The sequence below is a fragment of the Phascolarctos cinereus genome, unplaced genomic scaffold (assembly GCF_003287225.1).
Source record: "Phascolarctos cinereus isolate Bilbo 61053 unplaced genomic scaffold, phaCin_HiC Scaffold_726;HRSCAF=1367, whole genome shotgun sequence".
NCBI lineage: Eukaryota > Metazoa > Chordata > Mammalia > Diprotodontia > Phascolarctidae > Phascolarctos > Phascolarctos cinereus.
In genome coordinates, this window is record NW_027556098.1 from 28,850,718 (window position 1) to 28,869,675 (window position 18,958).

The 18,958-nt window shown below is 37.5% G+C and overlaps 1 protein-coding gene across 1 annotated transcript in view; it reads left to right on the top strand.

Moving 5' to 3' along the window:
* HERC2 (HECT and RLD domain containing E3 ubiquitin protein ligase 2) overlaps positions 1–18,958 on the top strand; it is a 223,597-nt gene that overhangs the window by 30,627 nt on the left and 174,012 nt on the right. The window contains 1 exon segment of the mRNA XM_020992762.2: positions 7,140–7,277. Within this exon segment, the coding sequence (XP_020848421.1) occupies positions 7,140–7,277 (138 nt within the window).

Genomic DNA, 18,958 nt, shown 5'->3' on the forward strand with positions numbered 1-18,958 from the left:
TAGATGAGATTTCAGGCTAAGGGGAAGCATGATGGTGCTCCCATTAGAAATTGGGAAATTTGGAGGAGGGACAAGGAGAGATGTGTTTTTTTTGGAGATGATGAATTCTATTTTGCACATATTGAGTTTGAGATGTTAATAGTAAGCAAAGGGTGGTATGGAACTGGAGTTCAGGAGGGAAATTCAAATTGGATATAGGGATTTGAGAATAGGAACTGATAAAATGGTGAAGGAAAAAAAAGATATAGAGAGGAGAGCACCCAGGACATAGAGCCATGGTGATTCAACAGAGGAGACTGAAAATGAATAGTCAGACAGGTAGGAGGGAGAAATAGAGAGCAACCATGAGAACCAAGAGAAGGGAGAGGATCCAGGATGGTGGCCTATGGGTTAAAAGCTATAGGCTTGAGGGCTCGGAAAAGGTCATTAGATTTACTCTTGGGAGGACTGGTAACTTTGGTCAGGGCAGTTTCAGTGGTTGAGTCAGAAGCCAGATGGCAAGGGATTGACAAGTGAGTGGAAAGGGGAAGAAGTGGAGGCATCGAATATGTGTGGTAGCCCTTTTATTGAAGGTTCACTTATGAAAGGGAGATTTGGCAACTGAGTGGATATGTGGGGTAAGGGAGAGGGAAGAGTTGAAGATGAAATTATAAAGCTGGGAGACTGGAAGGATGATGAAGTCTTGAATAGAAATGGTGAAACTTGAAAGAGGGATGGTTTTGAGAGAAAGTTAATGAGTTTCTGATAAAATTGATGTTGAGGTGAGAGAGGGAGTAATCAAAAGGTCAACTTCCTGGAGTCAGTGGATTCAGGGGTTGATCTTGGCAAGAAAAAGTATGTTTTCCAGATTAGAGCAAAAGAAGAAAAGATGGTTAAAGATGTGGAGATTTTGAAGTGTGAAGTAGAGAGGATGAGGTTTTTCATGACTTTTCATTTTTTTTTATTAATTTATTTTTAGTTTTCAGCAATCACTTCCATATGCTTTTGAGTTTTAAATTTTTCCCTACCTCCCTCCACAATCTGATGCAGGTTCTACATATACATTCCTTTTAAACATATTTCATGGCTATTTTCTCACCAAAGTCATAAGTGAGGTCTGCTGGGCATATAGGACAGAGGGGTGGAGAGATTTAGAACAGTTGTTTATTAGTAGTATAAACCTTGGAAGAAGCAATGTAAATTTTCCCAAAGAGCAGTGATATTGTACCAGCTTAGCATGAAAATGTTTTATTTCGCAATTTGACAAGCATCTATTTTTTTTTTGAGAGTGGTTTATATCCACATGTTATAATTTTTCCTGGGTGAATGAGTCTAGTGATTACTGTCCTTTCCTACTCAACACTGATAACTTCATTTGTTACCTATCCACTGCTTTTATTTTCATCCATTTCTCCTTTTTGCCTTTTATCTTATTCTTTCATTTACTTAAGTGAACATAAGAAAGGAACATAATCTCTTGTTAAATCTATGAACAGACTTCTGCCAAAATTAATCTATTCTTAGGTTATTTGTGAGGTTGTCATAGTTGTTAAAATAATTTCTATAACCTTATAAGATGAGACTAGGATAACATGGTGTCTTGTGAAAGATATGTGTTGAGACTAGGATAACATGGTGTCTTGTGAAAGATATGTGTTTATGTACATATTAGTAAGGCAATAGGTTCAAGGGGAACCCATCTGACTGTTTTTTTGCTTTTCTATAATATAAAATCTCACAATTTCAAGATCTTAATTCCAGTGAATTTCCTTTTTGTACTAAGATTAACAGTAAAAGCAAAAGGAGTCAGTTGGAACCACATTTAATTGGAACTGTCAGCTGTAATTTATTCTATGATATATTTTTAGGAAAAGGCAAATGGTGGCCAACAGATCTTATGTAAGAGATTAAAAAATACCAACAAGAGCCTTTTAAAATGAGAGTATGTTCTGGAGACAGTACAGTTTGAATCCACATATACATAAATAAATAAAAAATAAAAAATAACCCCCCCCCCCATACACACCTTCCCACATGTCCCTTTCATATCTCTAGCATTTGAAACCATCAGCATGGTTTTTATTGATCATTTTTAGCACAGTGGATAGAGTACTGGACTTGGAGTCAAGAAAGTCTGCGTTCAAATGTAGCCTAAGAAACTTACTGGCTCTGTGACTCTGGGCCATCACTTAACCACTGTCTGCCTCAGCGTCCTCATCTGTAAAATAGAGATAATGATAGCACCTATTTCCCAAGATTTTTGTGAGGATAAAGTGAGATATTTATAAAGTGCTTTGCAAACCTTAAGCTGTAATATATAGTAATAAAAAATAATAATGATAATAGCTGTGTGCCAAGTGCTTTACAATTATTGTCTCATTTGATCCTCACAATAACCCTGGTAAGTAGGTGCTGTTATTATCCTCATTTTACAGATGAGGAAACTGGGGCAAACAGAGGTTAAGTGACTTGCCCAGGGGCTCAGCTAGTAAGTTTTTGAAGCTGGATTTGAACTCAGGTGTTTTTGACACTAGCTCTTGACATCTGTTGTGTGCTCTATTATGCCACCTAGCTGCCTTATATAAATGTTAGCTCTTACTTTTAGAATTTAGAAATATTTCCAGCAAGGGTTGAAACAACAACAACAAAATTTAATTCTTTACTCTCTTAGTTGATTGGAAAGTAAAATTATTTAGACCATTTTATTCACTGAGTACTCTAGCTAAATGAGATCACATTATTATAAGTATATCTATACATTGGTACTATTGTGTTAGGGCTTATCCAGAGGAAGCCACTAAATGGATAATAGGTGCCTTCTACGTTTTGAAAATGAGTTTTGTTCCAGAAGTTTATTTGAAGTAGGATGAGTGGTGCAGTGGAAAATGTTGAACTTGTAGTCGTGATAAGAGTTCCAATACTTATGTTGCCCCTGGTATTACCTGTGGGACTCTGAATAAGCCACATCATCTCCTGTGGTCTGGTCTGTCTCCTTATCTGTCAAATGAAGGGATTTTTCTAGATGACCTCCTAAGTTCCTTCTGGCTCTAGATCTTGTGATTGATGAGATTTATTTGAAACATTGAGTCTTTTTTTCTCATAGAAACTTTTTTTTTGGGGGGAATTGGGGAGAAGATAAGTGGAGTTACATTGAGATTGGGCTGGGATGTGATTTTACCCAGGTAATTTCCAAATGTGGAAATTCTAATCTGATCCAAATTGCAACTTGTCTGTAATTTACAGTCTTATAGGAGGAAAGGGAACGGAATAGCATTTATATAGCACATATAGCATATGTACTAGGTGCTGTGCCAAGTGCATTACATATACTGTCTCATTTGATTTTAAATGTGTGGTACTGAGAGGTTAAGTACCTAGCCTATTGGTATTTAGCCTGTATGTGTTAAATAAGGACCTGAAACCAGATCTTAGAGACTCCAGGGCTACCCCTCTGTCTTTCCGGCCACACTGCCTCAGAGAGGAACAAGGTAACTCTTTACATTTATCTGTAGCACTTACCGTATACAAAACCTCTATGAGGTAGGTAGTACAAATAGTATCTGCAGTCTACAAGCAAGTTGTTGTTTGTCCTTCATTCTCAAAGAGGATCAGTGTTATAATGAGGGTGGTATCTTGACTTGTGAGTGAAATGGGTTTAAGTGAGGCAGAGCTGTGTAAAATTACCAGCCTTATTCTCTCCTCCAGAGTCATAGGAGAGTCTGGTAGCAAGACGGAAGTCAGGATGACTGGCAGTGAATGGCCCAGGATGCAGTGGGTGACCTTGGCCTTTTTAAATTAAGGTCTTTCCCAGGTCTTACTTTGTCAGAGGCAATGCATACTGAGGTTCAAGGCGGGTTAGTTACTTTTTAATGACTATAAAAGTGCTGTGTTAGGTATGAATCTGGGATTCAAACCCAGAGTTCCTGATTTCATTACTAGGGTTTGTTCTACTGCACTACATAGCCAAATGATTATTAAGGTTCCCAGTTTAGGATACGAAAACCTGTTTAACCCATGATGCCATAGTTCTGCAAGTCAGTAGCTAAAAGGTACTGTGTGTTTACATTTAAAGAAAGTAGAAATGTTGCACTAGTGGTAATGAAACAAAACAGAAAAGGACTAACATCAAAATAAGAAAGTTGTTTTATTTCTTAAATGCCTGTGATTGACGGTGATGTAGTCTATGGGCCAATTGATCTGGCAACTCCATTTGTCATAAATAGTATAAAGGGGAGTTTGTTAGTTGATGTGTAAGGAGTTACTAGGGGATGGCCATAAATTAATGTTTATTATTTGGTAAGCCTGAAGAGGGGTGTAGCAAACTCTTTGTTATTAGTGATTATTTGTTAAGTTGGGAAGTTTCTGTATACTTTCTTCTTGGGTTATTTTGTCATCTAAGACATACACTGATAGTCCTAACATGGGCATTTTGATGTAGTGCAAAGTATAAGGAACTTGAAATTGGGATATATGGGTTTTAGTCACAATTTTACTGTGTGACCTGAAGCAAGTCACATTACATCTTAGGACTCAATTCCTGCAACTCAAAAATCATGTAGTTGCATTACATGATTGCTAAGATCTTTTCTAGTCCTAATAGTTTGTGGTTTTGTGATTATGTCAGCATCAGTGGTTTTGTGATTATGTCAGCATCAGTATGAAATTAGTTTTTAAAAAACTTTTAAATTAGCATATTGAACTTTTATAAGAAATATTACCCCTTTGTTTTTAGCTTGTGGCATTTGTAATTATAAGGTAACATTGGTAGCCTTCCTTTTTGTCGTTTTTTTGCTTTTTGGTGAGGCAATCGGGGTTAAGTGACTTGCCCAGGGTCACACAGCTATTAAGTGTAAAGTATATGAGGTCGGATTTGAACTCAAGTCTTCCTGACTCCAAGGCTGGAGTTCTATCCACTAAGCTACCTAGCTGCCCCTAGTAGTCTTCCTTTTTTCCAGTTTTCCAGTTCTTTGCCGCATTATTATAAAAAAGAACAAATATGTTTTGTTTGTTTATGGGGTGGGGGGAGGCAAAATGATTCATGCTTATTCAGAAGAAATTGTACATTTTCAGCCCATTTTCAATATTTTTTCTTTGCTTTTTCTTTGCTCCTTATATGTTATGATGTAAAGATTTCTTTTCCTTTTTTTTTTTTAGGCAGTTGAGGTTAAGTGACTTGCCCAGGGTCACACAGATAGTGTCAAGTGTTTGGTCTGAGGCTGGATTTGAACTCAGGACCCCCTGATTTCAGGGCTAGTGCTCTATCCACTGTACCACCTAGCTGCCCAAGATTTAAAAAAAAAAGTTATTACAGCATATGATTATGTTTCTCAGGTTCTGGTAGTTTATAACAAGATGAATCCTGAAACTATTTTAGTGACTTGCCCAGGGTCACACAGCTAGTAAGTGTTGAGTGTCTGAGGCTGGATTTGAACCCAGGTCCTCTTGACCCAAGGTCAGAGCTCTATTCACTGTGCCGCCTAGCTGCCCCCTGAAACCGTTTAAGATGTTGAAAAACCATGAGTAATGTTATGGAAGCTTTTTTGAATTTAACTTGGTCTCATATATTGGTAACTTTGATTTCATTATAGCTTTTTCTTAAGTTGTATGTCTGCTTGAGGTACATAATATTTTAGCTTGACTTTAATATATTAAATTCTTGATTTACCTAGGAAATAAAATCTAGTGTTTCCTCAAGCATATTTAAAATTTCCTGATTTGTACTCACAAGTAAAAATGTGATTATTTAAAAAATCATTCTTTTAAGATCATATTCTTAGAGCCAGGAACAACCCAAGAGGTCAAGTTCAGCGCCCTTGTTTTGTGGGTTTTTAATTTTTCATTCATGGACCGAACTTCTGAACCTTTCCGTGTCTTGGCTGAAGTCCTTTTATCCTCTTAGTGCATCTAGAGGAGATTTTAAAAATAGTCTTAACAATTAGTCTTAGGAACAAGAGTAAACAAACGTAGTAATCCTTTTGCCAGGCTCAATAAACACTATTTTGGTATAGGCTTAATCCAAAAAATGAGCACAATCTTTATTTAAAAATCATGAATTTGAGAACAGATGTCAGCAAGTCATTGATGATGTGAAGTCTTTATGTCATATTTCAGCAGTAATTTCAAAATGATATAACTTAAGCATTTTCAGAAATTAGCTAGTAGTGAGTATACTGTAGATGCTTTTGAAGAAACGAGAGGCTTTTCTATGGAGAATAATAGTAAAATTTGGGAGGTTCTGGCTAGCAGCCATAGTTCAGTTCCCAAATATGCATACAAAATAAACAAACCATTATTTGACTCTTCCATGCCCTTAATCATCCTGTATCTCTCTTCCCTTTTAGAAAAAGTTGTGCTATTACTTACTTAACCTCCACTTTTTCTCCTCACTACCTTCTCAACTCTTTGCAAGTATAGTGTCTGATCTCCTTACTTAATTGAAATGTTTTCCCTCAAAAGTTAACAGTAATCTCTAAATTTACAAATTCAGTGTATTTTTCTTAAACCTCATCCTTCTTGATCTCTGCAGCATTTGATACTGTTTTGTTTCCTCTCTAGCATTTTGTATTACCACCCTCTCTTGGTTTTTGTTTGTTCTCTTTTGGTCTCTTTTGTTGGATTCTACCTCCTAATTGTGCACATACCTCAAAGATCTGTTCTGAACTTTCTCTCTTTCATCATTTTCTCTTAATTTCATGAACAGAATGGAGGCAAGAAATGGAATTTTGTAGCAGGACTTGAAGGAAACTAGGGAAACCACGAGGTGGAAATGAGGAGGTAGAGCATTCCAAGCATGGGTGACAGTCAGTGAAAATGTTTAGAATTGGGAGATAGAGTAATGAATATGAGGAATAGCATGCTTCAAACAAAAATCTGCTGTTGACTTAATGATTAAAAGGGGATCACTGAATTGGCTCATTGACGCATGTTACAAAACAGATCTGGCACACATTTTGTAACTGTGATTTTTGTCACCTTTTTCTTTTTCTTTTTCTTTTTCTCTTTCTTTTTTGCCTTTCCTACATTAACAATATTGTAGTAAGTGTGGTGACATTCAATAGCTCGATTTTTCCATTTCAAGATTAGAGATACACATCACAGCTGAACTGAATGTTAAAGCATTTTTTTTAAAGTTTTAATAGTTTCCGTATTTAATTTCTCAGATGATACCATGGAATGCCAAAGTGGAACGAAGAAAGAAGATCAAAATGACAAAGAGAAGAAAGATGAAGAGGAAACTCCAATGCCTATGTATAGGGCCAAATCAATTGTGGAGAGTTGGGTGTGGGGCAAACAACCAGGTATTATGAAATTTTGTGACTCTGCTATTTGACCCAGGACTTGTTGGAAATGTAATATTCTGGATACATGTTTAATATTAGACTTTGATGACTGTTATATTTAGCTAAGCAATTAAGACTCATTTATTTCTTCATTTTTGTTTACTGTTTTACCTATAAAACTCAATGCTTTAGTCATCTTTTTGACTACTTCATATCTTAGCTAGTTTTTTAAATCTTATTTCACAGGATATACTCTGTAAATTTTGCATTTTAAAGCATACTTGGTCTCAGAACATGAGCTTTACATAACATTGTCAAAGGAATCATTGATACAATGGTGCTGTCCATTCAACTCTGAAAATTCTTGAATGTAGACTCTTTAAGAACATTATTCATCTTTTTTCTTTTCTATGTTTTTGACCCTTATCAGAATCTTAAATATTCTTATTTGGAAGATTAACTTGAAATAAATATAGGGAAAAAGCTAACTTTAATTATATTTAATTATTTTTTTTTGGCAAGGCAATTGGGGTTAAGTGACTTGCCCAAGGTCACACAGCTAGTACGTGTCAAGTGTCTAAGTTGAATGCAGATCCTCCTGACTCCAAGGTCGGAGCTCTATCCACTGCGCCACCTAGCTGTTTCATCGGCATAGATTTTTGAAAAGGGAGAATTGATAAGAGTATAGTACTTTGCAGTTTTAGAGAAAGCTTTCGGCAAGTTATAATTTGTTACGCTGTGCTGATTGATAGAAAAGTTGCTGCAGTAGTAGGACCGTTAATGGAAAGGATGAATTCCAGTGCCATGCAGAATCTTTACCTGAAGGAGAAATAAAGATATTCAATTCATTGAGCATCTACTAAGCACCTGTATGCAGTGCTTAAGTGTCTGCTATTTGCCAGGCACTATGCTAAGTGCTAGGGATATAATTAATAAGAAACAGGCCCCAAGGCACTTACACTCTAATTGGAGAGGCAGTCCACAAAAGGAAGCAGGAAGGTGGGAGCGGTGAGAGAGACCAGGGTGTCCTTGGCGTCTGATTCTGTGGCGTTGAAACTGGGCAGGGCAACGGATAGAGCAGGGTGAGTCCATTTTCTGCTCTCTATAAAGGAAGGCATTGGAAAGAGTTTGATAATTCTACCCTCCAGCCCTTTAGTCGTAGGGAGAGGAAGCTGAGGGAGGTGGCCTCAGTTTTGAGTTAGCAGGCTTGGTGATGAGATTAGAGGCAATGAGCTTTACCAGGGAGGAGTGGAGGACTTAAAAGCTGCCCAGCATCAGTTGCGAAATGCAGGAATATCAGTCAGTTTCATTTAATTATATTTAATTATTTTTTTTGTCAAGGCAATTGGGGTTAAGTGACTTGCCCAAGGTCACACAGCTAGTACGTGTCAGGTGTCTAAGTTAATAATTAAATGACTTGTGTTAGAAAACAGGACATTTAAATCAATAGATCTGTCTTTCTGTCTATCTGTCTCCATCTGTCTGTCTAGGAATATTGGGATTAGAGGGAGAAGAGAGAAGCTTCATGTGGGTTCTGGCAAGGAAGTAGTGAGGGAGAAGCCCTATAAAGATGATTTGCTGGATGAACCTTTGCAAGTAGATTTAGTTCTTGGAAGAAGCCAGTGGTTCTCTGTGTTCCCTTCTCCTTCCCCAGCCAGCTTCTGGATATAAGTACCTTTGTAGAGCTAGTTATTGTCTTGTCTTCCCTCAGGCAGCCAAGACTATCTATCTCTTTGTTGTTGTTGTTGTTGTTTGTCCTTCTCAAAAGGAGTGGAGAAGAGAGATTGTGAATCATTACTTCTGATGCTCCTTTTGCTTATTTTCTCACTGCCCTCTGGTTACCTGAGAGAACTAAATCAGGTTTGCCTCTGGGGTTGGCTTCATAAATAGAGATAGTTTGACTTGAAGGAGTCCTTTGACCTTCAAAATCTCAAGCTGGCATAGCAGAAAGAGTGGTAGATATGGCATTAGAGGAACTGGGCTCAATCCCAGCCCTGAAACTTAATATGTTTGTAATGTGAGGCAAGTAACTAGCTTCTCTGAGTCTGAAATTGAGGATTTGGATGACTTGTAAGGTAGTTTTCCAGCTTTACCTTGCTGGTTGCCTAAAATGCTAGTTCTAGGGATTATAGCCAGATTTCTTCAGTATTTGGAAATAAAAGTCTTAAAATGCACATGTTTGGTTAAAATAATTTATTGGAATTTTTTGACTCCATTCAGTTCAACAAACATTTATTAGATGTTTACTGTGTGCAGAGCACAGAACTAGTTATGGTGAATTTATAGCCCAGTAGGGAGGCTGTGATACAAATAACTAATACAGAATAGAACGTCCTGTTAAAAAAGAATGTCCTATTAAAAAAGAATGTTCTAGTAAGAAGTGCTATGAGAGTTCAGTGGATGTGGGGATCAGGGAAGACATCGTGGTGGAGATGACTTTTTAGTTGTGTAGTGAGTCAGGCAAAACAACAATCAATTATGTGATTAATATTTTTCCTTTATTGTTAAGAATTGTACTCTAGTGCTTCATGGAAGACAGGAGGTAGCCCGTGGGTTCTCAGAGATTGTGCCAGCTACTCTGTATTAGGCCTACCAAATGAACGAATATCAGCTCAGATAGGTTTGAAGCTGAAACCAAGCTGGAAAGACTTTGGGTGCATATCCAAGGGTAGACTTTTGTCTGTTGAAGGACCTATTTTCAGAGAGGTTTATCATGAAGTTGACTTCAATTTAATGAATTTTTTGGCAACAGGAATCTTTAGAGATAATTCCTTAGTTAGGAGTGGTTGTGGCCTGCTTTGGTGAAAGAGTTCCCATATGGTGAAATTACAGATCCTTCAAGTAGAAAAGTGAAGTTTCAATAGGAATGAGTTCATGGAGGCTTTCTTCAGAAGAGAGCTCTTCCTTTGCCTCATTTTCCATTGCTAGCTGTTCCCTCTCATGTGTGGTACATGAACTGAATTAGAATGAGGAGTTTACATCCTCCTTGCTCCTTACTACTACTGCTCCTTACTACTAGCCTCCATTTGCCAACATCCACAACCTTTCCTTCTTTGAAGTGAATCTCTTTGTTTATATGAACCTGTCCAGATTTTTGTCTTTGTGAACTACTGACTTCATACCATTCTCAGATGAGGTACATATGCAAAGCATTTTGCATATCTTGAAACTGTGTAAATGCTATATTGTTGGTCTCTTCTTTACTTTTTGGAGAGAGTTGAGAACCTGGCTCACAGGTTTTCTCTCTGTTCCATCCCCTATGTTTATATTTGTTGGCTTTAGTATTCATATTGATATGCCTTCAAGTACCAGGTATTCAGGAAATGCCTTCCTGAGTCATCAGTTTTCTTAAGTTTCCGTAACTTCCATCTTCACTCCACCTCAACTACTGCTCCACTGTCTTCACTGTCACCCAAAGCTGTTCTGCCTATGTGGTCTTGAACTCTGAAATGCCCACAGATTGCTAGGATTGCTTCATTCAGTAGGACCATAGATTTAGAGCTGGAAGGGATCTTAGAGGCCATATGGACTAGTCCTCTTACTGTACAGATGAGGAACCATGGCCTAGACAGGTGAAGTGACTGCAGCCCAAGGTCACACACAGTAGTGAGTTGGCAGAGCTGGGGGTTTGAACTGCAGCCTTCTGACTCCACAGCCAGTGTTCCTCATCCGTACATTACTTTCCAAATAAAACTATTCCCAGAGTTGTTCTTAGTTTGCACCATAATCTCTTGTCCTCACAACCTCTAGTCACTTTATCTGCCCTGTTCTCTTAGTGTCATCCATCTTCCTATTTTCTTCTAGTCTTAGTCTTGACCCTATAGTTAACCAGTTGAACAAGGAACCCTTGCCCTTCACCCATGAATCTCTTGCCCTTTGTTCTTCTGCCATTTGCACCTTGATGCTTTTCAACCCTGAGTCATACTCACTGTTTGCCTTCTCTTTTCTTGGCCTAGCTATTGAATGGAGGAAGTGAGTACTAGATCTGAAATAAATTTATGTTATCTAACTTCCTCTAGGTCTTCACTTCCATGTGGCATTTTTTATATTTATCTTTGATGGATTTTCTACCACACTCCCTACAGCAGCTATTCCATAACTTCTCTTCAAGACTATCTCCTTTGTGACTTTGAGCAAATCTCTTTATATCAGTGGTCCTCAATTTTCTCATTTGTAAAGAAGCAGACTGGACTGGGTTAGGGGTTTTTAACTGTTTTTGTGTTATGAACCTTTTTTGGCAGTCTGGTGAAACTTATGGACCCTTTCTTAAAATAATGGTTTGTTTTCTTTAATGCGTCAAATAAGATACATAGGGTTTACAAAAGAAACCAATCATATTGAAGTACAGTAATCAAAAGATTAAAAAAAAAAGGTCGTGGACCTTGTGTTAAGAATCATGATCTAGTTGATTTCAGAGGGCCCTTCCACTTCTGAAATTATTTTGATTCTACACTAACAAAGGTACAGCTCATTAACATACCTATTGTTGTGAGACAGTCAATTGGTAGATTTTAACCATGTATTCTATATAACTTGTGAACACATGCTAATTCTTTTAATGGTTAACAGATTTATGAATGAAGTAAAGATTTATTTAAAGCTGCAAAAAACAAAAAAGCTCTTTATTTTTTCTTTTCCCACCTCCTTGTGGCAGAATGATTGCTTGTTAGTCAGTAGATGCCTGAGATTCAAATTATTTTTTTCTTCCTTTTTGCTATTATAAGACATCTTTGAATTTTGTCCTTTTATAAAAGTTCTCTCTAGTTTATAAATGCCATATTAAAATAAAAATTGTGTGAGTAATAACCTGTTTTTATTTTCTAAGACAGATCTGAATTTAGGACTGTTTTAATTTTGAGTAATTCTTTTTTAGCAATTTAAGTCTTGAATTTTTCTCAGTCTTCCTTTCATATTTACAGTCACTTTATTAATCTTTAGGTTCAGGGTAGTTTTTTATGACTTTTCCTTGTATAATACATATAAAATGCAAAAGGAATTGCAATTATATTTTGAATCTGACATATAAGAAGAAAGGTAAATCATAGGGTTTAGTTTGAAGTTAAAGATATGGCTGTCCATGATCCAGCTCTATTTTTTGAATTAACAGCATATTTTGTAGTGCTTACAGGACATTCTTTAACCCCTGGTATCTCCTTCAGTATAAGGCTTGATTCATAACATGACCCCAGGGACTGTATTTAAGCCATTCAGATGAGTGGGAAGATGAGTCATGCCATCCTCTCCATAATAGTCATGGAATTTATCTTCAACACTACCACATTTATCCTTATCTTCCCAACGATGCCCTACTCTTCCCCTTCCCTCTGCTGAATAAGATCCTAACCTTCCCTTTTGTGAGACCAGAATGGGCCGTTCAGGACACATATAACCTAATCATTATATGGTACTTAATACAGCAGCTGAGCAGGTTTCTCCCCTACCGCCACCCCTACCCTTTTACTTTGTGGCTGTGGCAGACATCTCTTGGAGGGTAGGCTCTGTTTGGGGCAGTGATGAGTTTTTGGTGGGAAAATGTAAATTGCACAGCATGAGTAGACGTGGATGAGTTGCTGTGTATATCACAGACCATCTTTTCTCTGAAATCCACTTTTCTTCCAAACCTCTGTATTGATGTTGAGAGCACAACCATTCTTCCAGTCACCCAGGTTCACAGCCCTTTGTGTTGTCCTTAACTGTTCACTTTCCCTCACCCCCTATAATTAATAAATTCTAAAATCTTGAACATATTTTGCATCTATATCCCTGCCCCCTTCCTGCATCTTAAACATATTTTGCATCTATATCCTTGCCCCTGCTATGGCTTATATAGCCCTACTTCAAGCCTTTATTGCTTTATTCCTGGACTATCAAAATTTTGTCTTAATTGGTCTTTCTGCCTCAAGGCTCTCTCCAGAAGTAGAGTATGGTGGTTTGTGAAGTAATGATTCCCCTGAAAACTGGAAGCCTTCAAGCAGGTGTCTGAGGTTTCTCCTAGCTCTTAGATTCTGTGATTCTTCTTAGCTCATTTGTATACATATCCATCCTTCAAAAATTAATTCAAATCCCACAGTCTTGTATAAATCGTTCTTCATTTAAATGTTATAGCATTTATTGGTACTTAAATTCTATTTTGCATAGTTTTCTTTTTTAATAATATTTTCCCTCAATTGCATGTAAAAAACAATTTTTAACATTTTTTTTTAAAGTTTTGAGTTCCAAATTCTATCCTTCCCTTCTTTGTCCTTCATTCTCCCTGAGATGGTAGGCAATCTTGTATAGGTTATTCATGTGCAATCATGTAAAATATTTCCATATTTTGATCATTTTGCACAAGAAGACTTGAACAAAAAAGAAGGAAAGAAAGCGAAAAATAGTATACCTCAGTCTATATTGAGACAATATCAGTTTTTTCTCTGGAGGTAGGTAGAATGAATCCTTTAAGATTGTCTTGGATCATTGTATTGCTGAGAATAGCGAAGTCATTTATGGTTCTTTCATCATACAGTATTGTGTTACTGTGTATAATGTTCTCCTGATTCTGCTTATTTCACTTTGTATCAGGTCATGTAAGTCTTTCCAGGTTTTTCTGAAATCACCTTTCTTGTCATTCCTTATAGCACAATAATATTCCATTACAATCATATATCATGACTTGTTCAGCCATTCCCCAGTTGATGGGCACCCCCTCAATTTCCAGTTCTTTATTTTGCATAGTTTTGTAATTGTTTCTTGTTTCCTGATAACTGTCAAACCTGCTTGACAGCAAGATAATCTTATATTCCTCTGAGCACCTAGCTCAACACATATTTAAATGAATGAATGATTAAATAATACTGATGGATTTGTGATTTTTTTTCTAAGTGAGAGATGAAAAATTCAAGTGTATTGTACTTATTATAAAACTCCAAGTTCAGGATGTTTAGTGTGTGCCAGACTCCAGGGTTCAGTGTGTGCTGGACTCTTGGTGCAAACTAATACTTGTATCAGAAAGTTTTTTGAAGGGCATTAATATTTGTGTCTGATGAGTATTACCAGAATTTTTTTTAATGAAGTTGTAGGATCATAGGAAGCGAACTTAGAGGTTGTTTAATTCAGCTCTCTCATTTACAGGTTTTTTTTTTTAGGCAATTGGGGTTAAGTGACTTGCCCAGGGTCACACAGCTAGTAAGTGTCAAGTGTTTGGTCTGAGGCTGGATTTGAACTCAGGTCCTCCTGACTTCAGGGCCGGTGCTCAATCCACTGTGCCACCTAGCTGCCCCTTAGCTCTCTCATTTACAGATGAAGAATTTGAGGTCTAGAGAAGTTGAGTAAGTTGTCCAAGGTCACACAAGTAGTAAATACTTGATTTAGTTTGGAACCCAAATTTGCAACATTTCTGTTCTAAAATTTCAGTATGTAATGTTTATAGAATCATAGAGTTGGAAAGAGCTTTAAAGTGCATCTGGTTCAACCTCCTTCCCAGTAGAGAAATCCCTTCTTTGATACTCCTAGTGGTTGTTTATTTAATTTCTGCTTCACTGTTTCCAGTGATGAGCGTGTCTCTTATTCATAAGGGACTCTGTTCCATTATTGGAGATAATTTCATAGGGAAGGTCATTTTAACAATTGGCCCTGAAATCTTCCACCCTGGGATTCTCCCTTACCCTTCTGTTTCTGCCTCTTGGAACAAATATAGTCTGAGCTATCCAAAGTCATAACCTTAGGAAGTAGTTCTTCAAGGGCCACTTCTGTAGAAAATAGAACATGAAAAAATATTTAGGTGTTTATTGTGTGTAGAGCACTGTGCTAGTTACTTACGGAGTTGCAGAGTTTGAGTGCCAGGTACTCTGCTTGAGTACTAGGGACACAGAAAGAGGCAGAGGACAGTCCCTGCCCATGGGGAGCTCACAATCTAATGGGGGAGATAATAAGCAAACAGATATGTATCAACGAGCTATATGTAGGATAAATAGGAAATAACTAAAAGAGGGAAGGCACTAGAATTAAGAGGGGCTGGGAAAGGCTTCCTGTAGAAGTTGGGAATTTAGTTGAAAACCATGGAAGCTAGTAGCTAGAGATGATGAGGGAGAACACTGCAGACATAAGGAGAGCTAGAGGAAATTCTTGAAGTTTTAGAGATCGAGCGTCTTGTTCGTGGAACAAACTGTGTTTGCTAGTGTCACTGGATTGAAGAGTATGTGGTGGGGGCAGTAAGATTTAAGAAGACTGGAAGGGTAGGAGGATTATGAAGGACTTTGAAATAAGCGAACAGAAGATTGTGCATTTATCTCATAGGCTGCCACTAGAGTTTATTGAGTAGATAGGTGACGTGGTTGGACCTGCACTTTAGGAATATCACTTTGATGGCTGAATGGAGGATGGGTTGGGATGGGAAGAGACTTGAAGTAGATAGACCCACCAGCAGGGTATTGCAGTGGTCAAGGCAGGAGGTGATGAAGGCTAAACTAGGGTGGTGCCAGTATCAGAGGAGAGAAGGGGATGTATTCAAGAGGTGCTGCAAAGGTGAAATTGATAGTTTGTGGCGACAGTCTGGATATGGGAGTGAGAGATGGAAGTTAAAAGTGATATCTAGGTTTTGAGCTTGAGAGGCTAGAAGGATGGTGTTGCCCTTGACAGTAATAGGGAAGGTAGGAGTCAGGGAGCATTTGGGGGAAAGATAACAAGTTCAGTTTTGGAAATGTTGAGCTTAAGATGTCTACTGAACATCCAGTTCAAGATGTCTGAAAGGCAGTTGGAGTTGTGAGATCAGCAGAGAGAATGGAGCAGGAAAGACAGATTTGGGAATCATCAGCTTACACTTGGTAATTAATCCATGGGAGCTGATACGATCATCATGTGAAGTGGTTTAAGAAGCACTGAGGGAAGAGAGCACTGGAGGAAGAGAAGAGGGACCAAGATCTAATCCTTTGGGATTCCTGAGTTAGAGGGTATGATCTAGATGAGAATCCAACAAAGTATATTGAGAAGAAGTTAGAAGGAGAACCAGAAGAGTGGTGTCCCAAAAACCTGCTGAGAAGAGTATTAAGGAGAAGGTGATTAAAAGTGTCAAAGGCTGCAGAGAGGTTGAGGAGAATGATGATGGAGAAAATAACATTGGATTTGATAATTAAGAGTTCTTTGGTAACTTGATGAAGTTGGAAGTGGGATTGTAAGGGTTAAAAAGAAAGTGAGAGGAGAGAAATTATATAATAGTAAACTATATAATAGTATGCACTCACTAGGGTTGAGAGAAAAGAAGAAATATTTTAAGTTATTGGTTGTGAGACATAAAGATCTAGGTAAAAGAAAGCTCTCAAGTTTGAGAACAGTGGCCTTTAGATGAATTGAATTTAATGACTTTAAAAGATAAAAGTGAATTGAAGTGAAAAGCATTATCATTCCCTCACTTTGATCATTTATTGAGCATAAGGCTAAGGTAGGTTTGTATACAAAATGTTTTCTGTGCTGATCCATGTCCGTGGCATTACATTGTTTCTTAAAACATACATAGTGAATGACTATAATTTTAATAATATCATGCACAGTGTAAGTTTAGCTAAAGGAGAAGGAAAATTTAGCAGGAGCAAGGGCTGTTTTGAGTTATTGTTTATATCCTGGGTTGATAGTGTACTAGTCATGAGCCTAATTAGCCAGATTGGTCCTTGTAAAGCAGGTATCACTTGCAGCTGGGGCAAACTGTCATGGATGGAGCATTCCCCTGTATAGCCTTCAAGAACCCAGGATCACTCCCAAGCCACCAGGCATTAGAGTAGGACTTTTTTGAGAGCATATTCTAGAATTACATTTTTAGGTAGTATAACAGCTTTTTATATTTCTCTACTTGAATACATCCTCAGGTTCCTTTTCTGTTCTGTGTGTTCTATGATGAAAAATCCAGGTAAAAGCTCATTAATTGCAACCTCAGTATTTTAGAAGTTTTTGGTAATTTTAGAATTTTTGCTCAAGGTTGAATTAAAAATTCCTTTGTGTAAATTTATGAGGAAAAAAAGGAAGATGAATAGTATAGGCAAGATTGCATGGCAACACTTTGGATGTTTAGGAGAATTAGCTATTTCAAGTTTTTTGGAATGTAAATACAGTAGATACTACTACACAGTGCTGACTTCAGCAAACAGATATTAATTTAAAGCAGGGCAGTGTTTATTTGGTTAGTGTGTTCTAGTAAGAAAAACTACGTTTTTTAAAGAAACTTTTGGTAATTCAGGCTTTGTAGTATAACAGTAGTTAATTTCCTTTCTCTCTATTAATGCCTTTCAGTGAAACTTTATTGTAATTTGCTTTGAGTGAAAGAAAGGTAAGCAATTGTATCCATACTATTCTTAGTCTTTGCTACAGGTGTACTAGCAATTGTACAATTGCTAATGTTGCGGGCTGAGAGGTTGAGGGGTTGTGACCCCTCAAAGACTGAATTACAGGATGGGTCATCTGGAATGAATTCACAGACTCAAGCATTCTTTAAGCCAAGGTGGCAAAATTTATTGTTACGCTTTTCAGTGGGCAGGAATTCTTAAAGGATCCTGCAACCTTAGAGAGGTACAGTTAAAGTTTATATAGGATAAAATACAATAAAACATGTGCCAAATATGCTAACTAGGGGATTCAGGGTAGGATTAGGGAGTGGTTAAGGAGTGGTCAGTTCTTAAAAGAACATGAACTTCTTGTACCTACTGCGCAGGCATTTAGTTCATTAGGAAAAGCCCACAGGGGGGCCACATGGAGGTGTGCTTTTAGGCCTGCTATGACATTCAGTCAACTAGAGTTTAGGGTAACTGAGAGTTGTCCAGTCTGCCACCAATCAGTGTCTTGGTTGACAAGATAGATGTAGGGAGTATACATATGTCTTAAGTCTAGAATACAGTTAATGAGGAGCCCAGGCTGTAGATAATAAGGTGGGGCGGTAGGATAGTATAGTAGTGGGTAAGAATGTCTTTATGACCCAGTGCAAAGCCAGTTTAAACTAATAAATCCTTCAGGTGCTGTTTGGAACTGCACCAGGGAGAGAGATAAGGGTCTTGCTGGGGCCCACTCATGAGTAATTGCTAAGCACAGGGTCCTTGGGCTGGGGAGAAACTGTCAGGGACAGTGTTTCTGAGGCTAGGGAGAAATTGGGTTTCGAGTACAAGCACCCGAACACAAGCACCCAAGTATAGGCACCCAAGCACCACATCACTAATATACACATCTGCATAGTGGAGGTATATAAATGATCTGTTATTTGATCCCTTCTGAGTTAAAATTTTCTTTTTCTTTGTTACTCTTTGAGGAAAAAAAAGATACAGAGACATGAGTTCTTACAAGTTAAAAGAAAAAATCCTAATAAAATTATACATGTAATTAGATAGTAGGATATATAACTGTAGTATCAAGTTAAGTGTGATAGCACATGACCTCAGCTAGCTAATCATTTAGTTATATGGTTGAATTATTTTTAAAGTCCTATTTTTAATTTCCAGTTGCTTTTCTCTGGTAGCCTTTAGAAACTGATACCCTTTTCTTTACCTCTTTACAGGTAGTTTCTTGTAGACTTGGCATAGTTAATAGAAGGTGAAATTTATCTATTAAACTCTGGAATGTAGAAGAAATTACATTTAGTTTTTACTGATGTAGACAGTTGCAATCTATTTTTACCCAAACAAATTGTGGGACTTTTATGGTTACCAAAAAAATAAAGTCAGCTTCATTGCCAGTTTTCCCGTTAG